We start from the raw sequence: 15,142 nt of genomic DNA on the forward strand, positions 1-15,142 counted from the left end.
TATAGTACGTAAAAGAACTTTAATCTAAATACACAATAATACACGCTCTCTTTCTCGCTACGATAATATGCATTACGCTACGTGATAAAATTTAATACGTTAAAATGCATATCTAAAGTGATTCCAAAATACGTAATAAAATAATAACATAACATTCGGCTTTGGTGATGCAGAGCGCGTTATTGTTTACATTGATTTTTTATTTACATGATTTAAATATCTTGTAAAAATTTCTACTTTTAGAAGATTATAGCATTTATACAGACTTAGTAAAGAGTTATTAGTACAGTTCTTTTTGCAATAGTTATAAAATTATTTTATTAATCTGCTTATTATTATTTGCACCGAATATCCGATGCGTACAATAATAATTTTTTGAAATATTAAATATTTTGGACACTGTTACAATCTGGATCTTTTGTTTGTATATTACAGATCGATGCCTAGGAGAGGCATCCTCCACCGATGGAGCAACTTTAAGATAAGTATTATTTGTATATTATTGTTTTTATTTTATTTTAAAGCTTTACAATAATTTTTTATTTGGAAGCTTCTATTTTAAAGCAACGGATTTATAAGATTTGTAGATGAAGATATAGAGAGTGTAGATAAATCCATTATTTTAACTCTCAGACGACGGGATAATCGCATATATAGAGGATATTCTGGGTCAATTTTAAAACATTCGCAAATTTCTTTTTGTACGTATTGCATTTCAAAATAAAATTGTATACCTATTATTTTATTCATTTTTTATAACTTTTGTTAAAATAGATATACTGTTTATATAAAAAAATTAAAGGGAAAAGAAAAATATTTTTAAAATCAAAACATATTTATTCCAATTTTATGCAAGATACACATGAAAGATTTATTTTAATTATATATATGTATGTATGAGTTTTAAAACAGTTTTAAAGATACAGATATTTAATGATCCGCCGACGAAAGGATTAATATACATGCTGATATATTTTACATACACCAAAAAAATTATATTCTCAGCTTAAGAGATAATATTTCACTTATCTTTATAACATCTTCCTTTAAAATAAGTATCAAGAGGATCTTCTTATTGTTAGTTTAAGAAAGAAATCCTCTGAAAACTAGGATAGCTTCAGATGTTCTTAACATGTAAAAATATATACTGAGTAGGATATTTTCATATTATTATATTATTTAATATTTGGGATTATTAATCTCAATAATAATATTACACAAATTAATTTTACAAAAGGAAATTTGCTATTTACTAAAACTTTGACAAGTTAAATATATACATAGTTTTATTTAATTTATAAAAAATGATAGTGCAAAAAATATATCATGTAGAAAAGAAAATATTCTTATTTATTAAGAATATACATATATTAAGAGGATTTATGAAGTATGTACATACATACACTTGGAGAATACAATTTTTTCTTTTGCAACTTTTGACAACTGAATGACGTACGCATCTACAAAACGATTATAAAATCGGATATGATTCTAAACGAGTATAAATCGTTTTATTTGCCAGCGACAATAATTGGCAATAGAAAGGAGTTATTCTTCCGGATTTTATTCCGGACCTGCCGGCAAGAAGTGTGTAATGCATTTTCCCCGACGAAAAGAAGATAATAAATTAGAAACTCAAAGTTTTTCAGATTAAATTTTATTTGAATAATTTATTTTTACTGTTTTTATAAAACTAAACATTATTTCAACTAGAACAAATTTAGCATCATGACAGTTTTATGAAAATAAGTATTCTAAGAGATTAAAAATTGCGATTGCTTCAAAAATATGTTTTATTTGACAAAATATTTATTTTCATAAAGTATTTTATTTGATTGTATTGTAATATATTTTGCAACTTTTGTCTTTCTCTTCTGTTTTCCATATATTTCCGTATACTGGATCTGTCCGTATTTCTGGATCTCTGCAGTAAACAGAATTTTTCTGTTTAATATTCGCAACAGTTGTTCATAAGTAATAAACAAGTCGAAATAAACACAGTACGTTAGAAAAGAATTTGTTAGCATAAACAAGAAAGAGACAACAATTAATTTCGAGATGTGACTTTACGTACTTTTCTTTAAAAAATATAAAATATAAAGAATAAATAATATAAAAATACTTTGTAGGAATAAATTGCAAGAACCAAAAAAAGATCATAAACCGAAAATAACAATCCAATTACGGTGTTATAAATTTAACATACTATTACGGTTTATGGTTTTGGTCCGTCTAAACGCTTACGTTATCGGTTCTGGTTCGGCTCGAGTCCTTGATTATATTATTTAATGTAATGTGAATTACCATCACGGCATTTTCAATTTTTATGTTATTTATTTTAACTCATTGCAATTTTTTCGAAAGGATTATCAACATACAGAAAGCGTGCAATTATGCCGCGAGTATGCGAGTGACAAATAGCTGATTCATGCACGTGATTGAGCGCGATTGTATATCTCCGATCGTGTGACATAATGTTTGTAGCCACGATCTGTCCTATTCCTCTCCGCATGTGCAATTACTTATTTTTAAATCGAGCGTAGCTCTATAATAATTTATATATATAATGTTTCTTTAACCTTTTTATATTTTTTTGTTACATTTCTTACATTTTTATATATTTTACAAAATATATTTTCTTTTGCAGAGTTGATAAACAAGTAAAATTACCTCTGAAAACACTTTTTTCCACAAAATTCTTGTTGGCTACGTGATGATATTTCTTGCACACACATCTGAAGTTAATGATATCCTCACCGCTGATATCATTGTAGCCAAGAATGATACATATCACCTTATCAGGTAAGCACATTATCGTAGCCATTACAAAAAGAAGTTTTTTATGTACTTTTAATTGCATTTTCAAAAGCACGTGCGTCTTATACGCTACAGAACTTTTTAACACTTTCGTTTATCTCTATTCTGGAATTATCCATAAATCTAAAGGTTCTCCCACTTTGCAGTTGTCACGTGACTTTGCGTACATCGGAAAATATTCTTTTGAAGCTAGACGGGGTCTCTCAGGTAGTGCACATTTGTGAGAAATCCTTTGTGTTTTGAGTTTCAAAGAAATTGCTTGTCTTTTATTGCACATGTCCCTGGCATAGTGAAATACACATTTAAGAAATATTAAAAAAAAGTTATATTTAGAAGAATATATAATATTAGTTTTTAATTTTTATTTATGAGAAAAGGCAATTTCTTTATATACGTCGAAAATATTCTCTAAAAATTTTAAGTCAAATTTATTACAAAATAATGAGAAATAATGATGTCGGTAAATTAAGCGTTCAGGCACGTCACGTAGTCTTCTCCTTGTGTCTATACATATCAGTTTCTTACCGTTAAGCTGTGTTCTCTATGGTGAACAATATTTAATTAATATATTTTGCTGTAATGTAAATTTCTGTAAAAAATTATTCTTAATATTTTACTACAAATCTGCTTTTATTGTTTTTCTTTCTCTATATTCTTCTTTTATTTACATTCTTAGAATTTCTTTTCTTTTTAATTATTTTTTATGAAGTTCCAGGAAGATAAATATATAATTAATTTAAATGTTAAAAAATATGTTTATTTAGTTTTGTCCTTCTTGCACCTTCATCGGTAAAAATTATAATCTAACACATATTTGCAGTGTAGAAAGTTTTAGAAAGGGTATAAATTCTTTAATGCTAGGACTAATAATGAACAAAAGGTAGGTATACATATTCTTTCAAACAATTTTTTTCTTTTTCGGAAAGAATAATACTTTGAAACTCGAAGAGTTTCAGGTAGCGCACAATGTGTACTTTTCAAGAGACCCTTCGATAGAATTTTTCTTTTACAAGCACAGTCATTTGACAACTATCGGCGACAGTGGAAGAGCATTCAGATTTACAGTTTAGAATATAGAGGAACGGAGTGTAAAGAATTTAGTGCTCTCTACAGACACGATCAAATATCATCGCTATTGATTTTGTGTGCTTTTAATTATATTGTTAGCTTTATTTATTGTGTTTTTAATTACATTTTTTATGGTATATTAAAACGCTTTATAATGGCTACAATACTGTGCTTGCCTGAAGAGGTAATAGACGTCATTCTTGGCTACGAAGATATTAGTATTGAGGATATCATTAACTTTAGATGCGTGTGCAAGCAATTCAAGTGTGCAGCCAAACACGACACGTTTATGAAAAAAAAGTTTTCTCAGAGGTAATGCTTTGTCCGTAAATTTTTCCAAAGTTTTATTTCATTAACCTATAGCACAATGTATCATTTCTGTAAAAAATGTGCTTTATAAAAATGATATAGATAAAAAATATCTTCTATTAAACGATTAAAAAACAAAGTTTCACAAGCTATTAAGAGCTACACGTGGATAGTAATACGTTAGTTTCGTAAAGAATTAATTTTTTCGTCTACGCTTTTTTTTTACAAAGAGATAAAAAAGAATTTACAATCTCAAATTGAGATTTATTCAGCAATTGGTATAAATTTTTGGCTATTTATAGCCAAAAAAATTTGTGCTCTGTACACATTTAAATGGAAACAAATTAATTTTTTATGAAATTACAAGTATCCTAAGGAAATTTTTTTTAATAGATATTTCTCTGCTCCCAGAATCGCTTTCCTTTTCACTATAATATTTATAATAAAATATAAACATATTATACATATATGTATTATATGTATAACATACTTTTTTATTCAAAGTCATTTGAAGATTAACATACCTTATGTGATTAAATTTTTTTTAAGGTACATTACTACGTTAATTAAAATATTCCATCTTATTTAAAGAATGTCCTTCTCATAAAAGATGACATTAGAAAAAGAATTTTATTATTCTTGTCGGGATATCATTTCTTTTAAATCGAATAATTTGGTTTTGACATTTTTTCATGTCATAAAAAAAAAATTAGAAATATTTTAAGTGCTCTAATTAGAAGGAACACCTTGTATTTACATCTATTCTGTTATATTTTGTATTTTTATTTTTTTATATATATGTTATATATATTATCATTAAACTTGTCACGTTTTTACACCTAAAGAATACATTGTTTTTTTCTAATTCCTCTTGCTTTCTATTTATTTTGTTATAAGTACGCGCAGGCATGCATCCACGCACGCACTACTCCCTGGCACATTTTTCTTTTCATTTTTTTTATGATTTATTTTTTATATGTAAGAGGTTAGGTTTCTTTAATTTTTTATGTTGTCTGTTGATAAATGTAATATAAATAATTGTAATTTTGAGGAGAGCAACAAAGTTTATATATATTTATTTATTTAACAGGTGGCCTAATGGAAAGAAGCTTTATGATCAGAAAGAAAATGAGATTAAAGAATATTTTCTATGTCGTAAGCAGAAAAAGTGTAAAAAACACAAACAAAAAAATGTAAAACTATTTAACTTTATGGAAGCAGGCATAAGTGTCGTTAGAGAATTGCATAATTTCTTGCTTGATGTAATTAAAAAATATTATAACATGGTGTGGATACATAATAACATGATAACTGAGGGAACACTCATAATATTACAAACAATAGATAATAAATTAGAGAATAACAATATTCTTTTTAATCCTTTCGTAGACTTTTTTTTTTCTTTTACAATGGATGAGATTAAAAGCTTGCTTATGCGATCTCCAAGGTAAAACTAAATACAATATAAATTGAAATATTATATACTATATAATAAGAATCTTTACAGCTTCATAGAATGCGTATTTATTGAACAGTTAATATATACATTTTTCAGAAGAGCTGGTTGCGATTTAAGAAAAAGATATTTTATTATACAAATGCTTGCAATGCTAAACAGGATGAAGCTTTATTATATAGACCCTATGTCCATTGATTTAGAGCTACTTACAGAACATTATGCTATTATTTTAGCAAAAAAACTTCAACTCCGGAAGATTGTAAGTTACTCGTCTGTAAAAGCGTCATTAGATAGCATCACATATGAGGTATTGAAATGTCTCAGAGAAAAACATCCCGACCATTCCATATTCTCGATGCCCGCTAAAGATTTTTACTATTGGAAAATCAACGTCGAGAATACTTGGAACGAAACAGAAGGAACGCAGATTATTAATTCAATCAGTGAATATATATTGGGCAAATTAAACTTTCGACTAAACAAATCGAAAGAATTGAAATACATGTGTATAGATTATGTAAGTTATATATTGTAACACATTACAGTTATGATAAATTATGCTGTGAGAACATGTCATGTTCGTAATATGGAAAAATATTCTTTCTCTAATTAATTTCTATATTATAATTTTCGGCATAGGTGTTAGAAAGTAAATGTGGCGAAGAATTAATTTTATTAATAATATGTTACTGCGTGGGCAGGAGACTTGGTATAGATTTCGAAATAGTACTAAAACATTTCAACCAGCGTCTCTATCTATGTTGGAATCCAAGACCGTAAGTATAATAATAGATTAAAAATTATTTGATCTTTCGACGTTTTTACTCTTATCATATATTATGATTTATTGTTTACAATAATAGGAATAATCTAAAAAGGGTAACATATTTTACTGTAAGATCTAACAAATTCCCAAGTGGTTTTATGAGCCAGCAGTTATTCTTAACCAGTACTATATTATATATGTCATCAGAAAACAAGGTTAGCCTCCAACTACGTCTGTGTAATTTCTATTAACATAATTAATAAATTCATAATCTCGGCAATAATATTAATCAATAAAATAAGCTTTATAAACAAAAAAAATTATTTTTCATTTTCGCGTTTGTAATCTTGTTTATATATTTAATCTTTTTTTTTTCAACATTACAGATTATGCTATATCTTACTAAGTACTCTCACTTGAAATCTGAAGTATGGAAGTACAGTAAGAGTTTGAAAGTGGTACGTTATCAGAACATGATGCATATGAATAATAGAGAGAAATCTATTTCGTGTTTCTCTGATAACATGTACAATTATGTATACATGAATTATAAATATAAATAATTTAATGCAAAAATCTATTTAGAAATTATTATACTTGGCAAAAATATTTAATAAAAATGTAATCTTTCCAGACTTTAAGCAGGAAGAAATTTCAAGTTTATGAATCAAGACAAGCAGCAAAATTTGCGGTTGGAACAATTGTAACACATAAGGATCAATCTACAGATTCTTCGACTGGCGTAATAATCGGATGGCATCGCATTAAGGACAGAAATAATGTTACATTCTTTAAGAAAAACAGGAGAAATATATTCGACTATAATCTAATGCCAGTGAAGGTCTATAGTACTTTTAGTACAGAACAGACACACTACTTAATTCTTACCGAAAATGATGAAATGTATTACGTGCAAGAAGGTATAAATATCGTTAGACGTCTTCATTTTAAATTATATTTGTTTATTGTACGCGTTCTTCTCTTTTTACACAATATAAAATATTTTATTTTATTTTACATCTTATTATTTTTAATATATTTATATTACTTATTTTAGTTATTATTTCTTTATTATGTTATTTCATTTATTGATTTTTTTTCTTATTGTTAGTTATGAATAATTTATTCTTTGTGCTTTTTATTTTAGACGCTATAAGTTTAACAACACCGAAATGGATTGAAAATAGCGAAATAGGTCGCTATTTCTGCAAATTTGAGGGCACTCATTACGTACCAAACGAAATGCTAGCGAAACTTTTCCCATATGATTCTGCTATAACTGCCGCAGCAATATCTAAAAATCCTTTTTCTAAAATAGGTATGTTATTGACATTGTTGCCTCTTTTCTGTGATGCTGGTTGATTGTTGATTGTCAAATTCGTGTGGTGCTTCATTCCTGCTGTCTATGGCTGTTAAACTATCAATCTTGTTTGGCAGTTGTTTGAAAAAGCTATTGGAAGAAGAGAGATATAATATAGAAAGATATGAGAAATTGAGAGAGAGAGAGAAAGAGAGTGAGAGAGAGAGAGAGAGAGTGAGAGAGTGAGAGAAAGAGAGAGAGAGAGAGAGAGAGCGAAAGAGAGATTTATCACGTGATACATATGTTATAATATGTGTATATATGTAGTGTTTAATTTTAATCGTTCCAGGCAAATATCTAGAAAAATATGGAAAATATGAAAAAATGTTTTAGACAAAAGTTGTATGGTTTCGAGGGGGCATAAGATAGTGCCACTGATTTGAGTAATTAAATAAAAATATGATATAAAAATATGATATAAGATTCACAATATCGTTATCTCGAACAATGTATGCACATAAACTACTGTAAATATCGATTATCTTTGATAATGGCTAAAAAAACTCACTATGTAGCGATTATTGAAAAAATTACAGTCTATGGCCATCTTTTCCGTATGGCCATCATACCTTAGTTTACCCTACTGTGATTTTCAAGTCTTATAACTCGTAAAGTACTTAATGAAAAAATACTTTATCATAGTGTTTTGGAAATCTTGCGAGATGAATTACAAGAATATGCAAAAATATATAGAATGTTTTGTTTAGAAAATTAAAGATGACTTTCATAAAATCTTCAAACAATTTTTCAAGGTCTAATCAGTGTACACCATCTCATGTCCCCATCAAAACTATACAACTTTTGTCTGAATCATTTTTTTCATATTTTTCGAGATATTTGTCTAGGGTGATTAAAATTAAACTCTATATATACAGAGAGTTCTGATAAAGGTGGGCAATTTTTCGTGAGTATGTAGAGCTGGTAAAAATAATCTCATAAGTTTCTATAAAATTTTATTCTATAATGCATTTCAACCGAGATATTTGTCTCTAAAGCTTAAATTAGAGAATCATCTTTTTTAAAAATAACTTTTATATTACTTTGTAGATCTTAATAAAATCCTTTTTTATTATTAAGTGAAGATTTTAAAAATAGTATGATAGATTTTTTTATATCATCTCGAAGAGCCAGAATTGAATCACCTGTGTCTTCTAACTTACGAAACTTTAAAGCCGATAGGGTTTTTTATTTTTAAATGATATTTTTAGATTCTTCTCTAGGAAAATCTTTGTTTAAAAAAAATATTCTTGTTTTATTTCGTTAAAATTAACAATTTTCAAGAAAAACGCATTTGATTGATAAAAAGTAAACCTTTATTCGTAATAATTGATAAATGAAATTTTCAAAATAGTACAAAATAACATTGTGTATCAAAGAGAGAACAATTACTTGCAAAAAATTATTTATCACTGTAAAGAAATAAGAAATAATCCTGGGATATTATGGCGCACGCAGCAATTAGCTATTCGTCGTGCACGGGAATGCATTAGAGTCGGTGGAAGTCATTACAAACATTTTATTTAATTTGGCTAAATTTTCTTATAAACAAATTTTAATACATAAACTCCTTATAGAAAAATCTTTTGAAATCAAATTTTTGCACAGAAGAAAATGTAAGCTCAACATCTTTAAATCAACAGAGTTCGGACTTATTAGAAATTGTAATGGAAAAAAACATCGCTACACAAACATCAGCAGAAGTACAAAAAAAAACTTTTTTTTGATAAACTTTTCCAACATGCTTCTACTTTTTGAAGAAATACTAGACATCAACATCTTTGATTATACAAACATTGAAAATAGTTAAAAATAAGCAAATTAGAAAACTGAGCGATTAAGAGCCAAACGCGGATGTTAGTTCGTCGATTTTGAAAAAAATAATTATTCTGTAAAATTGATAAGTGCACAAGGGCACATATTTTACTTTGTGTATTTACCAAGATTTAAATTCTCATTTTTGAGAATTTTATAAACCCCTCCTTACTTTCCTAAAGAGACGTAGGCGAGAAAAGTATCGGGCCAAAGTCGCTGAATCGGGACTCAAACCCGAGTCTTTCGCTGACCGTGCGATTGCTCTTGCCACTGTTAAACAATGCCATAATTAAAAATCTTACCATAGTAAAAAATATTACAGAGGAAGAGTCCGCTCTCAAGGAAACGTCAGCAGTACAAATGCAATTGGAAGATAATCAAGAAAATATTGTAAGTATTGAAAATAATTATTACTTTTAAGAAAATTAATATTACTTTTTTTTAATAATATATATTTATAAATGTAACTTATTTATAAATTTACATTTATGTAAGCAATAAAGTAAGACTAAAATGCAAAATAAATCTAAAAATAAATCTTTCAAGCAATTTTTTTTTTACAATTATAATAAAATATTGTAAATGAACAAAAACTTGTATACTGCTGGGCGAAAATTGCGCAAATAATTGTACAATTACTTAGGATCTTTATTTTCTTACTTTGCGTTATTATTTTTTGCTTACACTTATGCAAAATGCTTGTATTTTTGTATTTATTTTTGTTTCTAGAATATCAAAACATATATCACGGAACTTAAGAAACATGTCCAGCTAAGGAGAAAGCTCCGATGCGCAGTACATGATGTTATGATTAAACATAGACCTGTAATAGACGTAGTAGCGAAGTATAAACTTGATATTGGAACTTTACTATTAAAAATAGATATTTTAAAAAATAAAAGAAAGTATCTAAAAATGAAAATAAAGTACGAGGCAGCAGTGAACGATGTTGTATCTAAAAAGAAAAGTATAAATAAAGTTATGAAACGCTACCGAGTTAACAGGAAAAGACTTGACAAAGAAATAGTTCGTTATAAATATCTTGGAGAAAAATACCAATTTGACAGGGAGATAAAGCCCAAATGTGAAGTAGAGTTCACATTCCTGGAAGAGAAACGGTTTTTAGAGATTTTCGAGATATGGGCAAAGGATCAACTTCAACGGAATTCTTACTTTTCCACAGTACGTTTCTTGAAACGACTATCAAAAGTTGCTTATGAATACGCCAAAGAAAATGGGATAAAATATCCAAAAAGTTGGGATAAACATAAAAGAGCGGATATATCCTGGCTGCGAGAATTTGAACTGAGACACAGTAATGAAATTCGTATTCTATTGATTTATTTTACTAAAGCAGCTTCAAAGATTAAGATAAGTGACGAACAACAACTTTCGTCAATATTTGATAAAAACGTTAATCCATACGTTAGTTCAATAAAAATTTCTAACATTCTGTAACTGATTAATCTTGATCCGTTTTCAAATTTCACTGTAATCGAATGTATTTACTATTTTCTTTAAGTTAAATTTATAATTTTAAAAAGACTTTTTTAATAAAATATTACTTAAACTAATAACAGCATCCACAATTTTGCTTAAATGCCTAATCTATAAATTTAAAACTTTTTATTAAGGAAACAAATATCAGTAAGAAAACTAAAATTTCATTAAGAAAACGACAAGATTTATTAAAATTTTTCTTTATTGATTTAAAACATAACAATATAATTAAGATGTTTTAAGTAGTAACATTTTTTTTAAATATCTTATTTGACTATTTCTTGCGGCATTTTCGGCCAAATGATAATGTTTATTTTGAAAATTTGCAGAATATTTTTAAGTTTATTATTATTTTTCATACATTATGTTCTTTTTGTCTTTTTTTCTGCTTTTTATATGTTATAATATATATTTAATGTACGTTTATTTATGAAAGTTTTCTACTTGATTAATATTGTAATTATTGTACAATTTATATTTTTACATGACTCTGTAATGATTGTAGCGTGATGAAAATTTAGAGTGACTTCGACAAATGTCCGATTAACATTTCAAGTAATGAAATATGTGAAATTTTTAATTCAAATAATTTAGTCAATTACTTAAAATTCAGTTAAATTGCATTGATGCATACAAAGATTATTGTACAAAACATTGGCATATGTAATAAAAAAAGAAAAACAATTAATTGATACTAAGAGCATTATTATTGTTTAATACAAAATAATAATAATAATAATAATATGAATTTAAACTATCTTAATGTTTAAATTACTTATGTAGGTATATTATAAATTTAATAACCTTTAACGTATACACATAACATTCCGAGTCTTAAATTTGGTCATTTTTATAATGTTCTTTAATAGCATTTTTTAATATGTTTTCTAATTCCTTAACTGCATTCTAAGCATTTTCATTGTAAAAATAAATTTGTCTAGTAGTATTTGTTCTTTGTAATTTATTGTTTTACTAAAAGAAAATGTTGGATTATTATTATGACTGATGAACAAAAAATTTTGTCAATGTTTTATAAAAATATTTGATTTAAGTTTGTAAAATAATTCTGATATTCTATAAATAACAAATTTTGATCTTGTTTCAAATTACTGTAATGAAATATTAAAATAGTGATAAGAAGATAATATTAGTTGTTTCTTAAGATTTATATTTTAAGAGAGATTTATAATTTCAAAATAGTTTTTAAATAAGAAGTGGCTAAAACAAGAAACTGTATTGTTTTAAATGACCAGCCTATAAATTTAAAATTTTTTACAAATGGAAAGAAAATGTCGGTAGAAAAGCTAAAAACACCATTAAGGAAATTACAAATTTTTAAAATGATTAATTAGTCAGATTTGAAACAAATAGCAAAATAAATAAAATATATTAGGTAGTAGAAAATTCTTTTTTGAAATATTTTCAATTATATATCTTACGGTATCTTCAATAAAACAATGAAGTTTGCATGTACTGTGCATTTCTTTGTCTATATTTTTCTGTTTTACTTTATATATTTTGTAATATATTTAACTAATTAATTTTATCTTGTAGAGTATGTGTAAATAGATCGCTTTTACTTTTCTAAATAAGAATTTGTTTAATAGTCTATCAATTAAAACTTTTGTGACTTTTGAATACATAAACTATTCAAATTATGTTAACAATCGCCATTTTGAATGATGTGAGGAAAAGAAACTAGATATTAACATTACAAATTTAAAAAGACATTGTTGTCTGTATTTTTTCTATCTGTATTGTGTCATATTGACTTCACTTTTCAATTGTAAATCTATGAATGTATCAGTTTATAAAACATTTTTGCTTAATTAATATTGTAATTACTATATATAATTAAAAGTTTTATATAACTTTGTAATGATTGTAGCGTGAGAAAAGTAGTAACTTCAACAAAGGTCTGATTAACTTTTCAAGTAATAAAATTATTATTTGAATTTATTAATTTATAAATAAAAATATTAGTTTTTTATTGTAGAAAACTATGATGACGGATTCAATTTCGTAAAATTAATTGCTGATTAGGTTAATCAAAGTTTAGTCAAAATAATTTTTGTAATTAATTTATTCACATCAATTATATACATCAAATTATATATCAAATATTATTTAAATAAATAATTTAAAAATTGTTAATGATTTTTAATCATTAGAACATTAAATATTAATATATACATATTATTTGTAATACATAAATATTTATTTATAATAATTTCTAATAATAATAATATGATAATACTAAAGTTGATAATATATACTAATTTGATATGTATACATATTATATATGTATATGTAATGATATTGTATATTAATATTAATTTTTCATAAATTAAATACCTTCTATATACATATAAGTAAAATAATTTTAATAATTTATTTTTTAGCGTGTATAAACACAATTTTTAACATTTTATTTTAAACAATTTATATTAATGTACAAGTATAGACTTTATGTGTTTTGTTAAAAGCAACGCGTAATATTTCGATATTGCTCCATTCTTGATAATTACAATGATAAGGTATTTGAGAAAAGAGAAAAATTCGTAATTTTTTACTATAATATATCGATGCAATCGATGAGAATTATCCTTTACTTTAGAGAGGTGAATCATTTAAATATTTCTATAAATATCTTGTTTTTTTTACGTTTTAACACAAAAGAATGTTTCTTATAAAAGTTTTGTGACGTTGAGAGAAACAAAATAGTATCATTAGTTTGATCTTGGGTATAGATGTCAAAGTTACGTGAAAGACATCTTACAATTAGTGTTAGTTTTTTAAATGCAACCACCCTAATTTTTATTCATATTTCTGGTATTATTCGATGTGAAAAATTTTAAGATATAATAGCCAAAACCTAAATGGTTTATGAGATATTTTATATCAAATTTAATATAATTATAAATTATGAAATACATATTTCGAGAAAAATATTTATTTTTTGATTATTTTATTTTAACACTTGTATGAACAAAATAATGAGTGGAATCAATTGGTACAAACAAGTTAAAATAGATTTTAAGAAAAAATATGTAGCTATTTGTTGCAAACTCAAAGTCAACTTAATAGTTACTGTAGTGTACCGAAAATAATTTACAAATGAATGTGACAAGAAACACTCTCTTTGTGTTTCTCTTTCACACACAGGTGAAGAATTTTTAAATTTACAAATTTTTAAACGCGTTTATATATATATATATATATATATATATATATATATATATATATATATATTTATTTATTTTTATATATTTGATTTATTATATTTTTTATATTTATTTATAAATTAAGGCAAAACACAAGATTTCTCATTCGAAGATCTCTTATTTATGTGATATAGAATTTATACTAAATATATAATATTGCATGAAAATTGTTTAATGCTAGCAATTTGCCTTCGAACATTCAAATTATCAAAATTTGCGATGACAATTAATAATAATCAACATGATATTTCAAACTTGAAAAGAATGTGTTACAATTTTTAATTATCAAGATGATCAATTCACTAAGACAGTTTTCATTTATTTTTCAAAACAGGCATTAAATTTGTGCATTAAAAGAATAAAATCACACTTACCAATTTTTTACAAATTGTTAAAATATACGTGTATAAATAAATATTGTTTATACAAATTGTGGAACATTTTTTTACTTTATGCTTTTGCAATTATTTTTAATACAATTACATTCGCACTTTTATCAGTTTTATGATATTTCGTATGCATATAGACATCAAGTATATGTATATATATATACTTTTCATCTAATATCTGTTCTCATTTTAATCAAATAAATTTGAATTTTTTCTTGTTATTTTAATAATTAAATAAACAATCAATTTTTACACATTTTAAAAATTACTCTTAATTAACAGAAAAATTAATAATAACGCTCTACACAGTTTATACAATTTTTTTTTATGACTCTTAAGAAATATTTGATCGTTTAACTGAAAATTATAAACAATATAATTTTCTAGTCAATGTTATTATGCAAAAAACAATAAACATAAGAAATAAGAAAAACTCTT

General features: G+C 25.5%; 1 protein-coding gene across 3 annotated transcripts; it reads left to right on the forward strand.

Moving 5' to 3' along the window:
- Window positions 1–3,935: 3,935 nt before the first annotated feature.
- Window positions 3,936–11,138, forward strand: LOC140671097 (uncharacterized). 3 transcript variants are annotated; one of them, XM_072902157.1, is made up of 10 exons: window positions 3,936–4,197; window positions 5,285–5,641; window positions 5,750–6,170; window positions 6,293–6,429; window positions 6,517–6,634; window positions 6,806–6,877; window positions 7,054–7,339; window positions 7,567–7,737; window positions 9,914–9,981; window positions 10,321–11,118. In XM_072902157.1, the coding sequence occupies exons 1-10, from the start codon at window positions 4,040–4,042 to the stop codon at window positions 11,047–11,049; spliced, it is 2,517 nt and encodes an 838-aa protein (XP_072758258.1). In that variant the 5' UTR covers window positions 3,936–4,039; the 3' UTR covers window positions 11,050–11,118. The 3 variants fall into 3 exon arrangements, with proteins under 3 accessions (XP_072758258.1, XP_072758259.1, XP_072758260.1); XM_072902159.1 differs by lacking the exon at window positions 3,936–4,197 and having other exon boundaries at window positions 5,371–5,456; window positions 5,584–5,641; window positions 10,321–11,110; XM_072902158.1 differs by lacking the exons at window positions 6,293–6,429; window positions 6,517–6,634 and having other exon boundaries at window positions 10,321–11,138.
- Window positions 11,139–15,142: the final 4,004 nt, after the last annotated feature.

The sequence above is a fragment of the Anoplolepis gracilipes genome, chromosome 11, assembly GCF_047496725.1.
Source record: "Anoplolepis gracilipes chromosome 11, ASM4749672v1, whole genome shotgun sequence".
Taxonomy (NCBI): domain Eukaryota; kingdom Metazoa; phylum Arthropoda; class Insecta; order Hymenoptera; family Formicidae; genus Anoplolepis; species Anoplolepis gracilipes.

Coding starts and splice junctions, on each gene's coding strand:
- LOC140671097 (XM_072902157.1), top strand. CDS start 4,040: ATGGCTACAATACTGTGCTTGCCTGAAGAGGTAATAGACGTCATTCTT. Junction 4,198..5,284: donor AAAAAAAAGTTTTCTCAGAG/GTAATGCTTTGT, acceptor TTTATTTAACAG/GTGGCCTAATGGAAAGAAGC. Junction 6,635..6,805: donor ATATGTCATCAGAAAACAAG/GTTAGCCTCCAA, acceptor TCAACATTACAG/ATTATGCTATATCTTACTAA.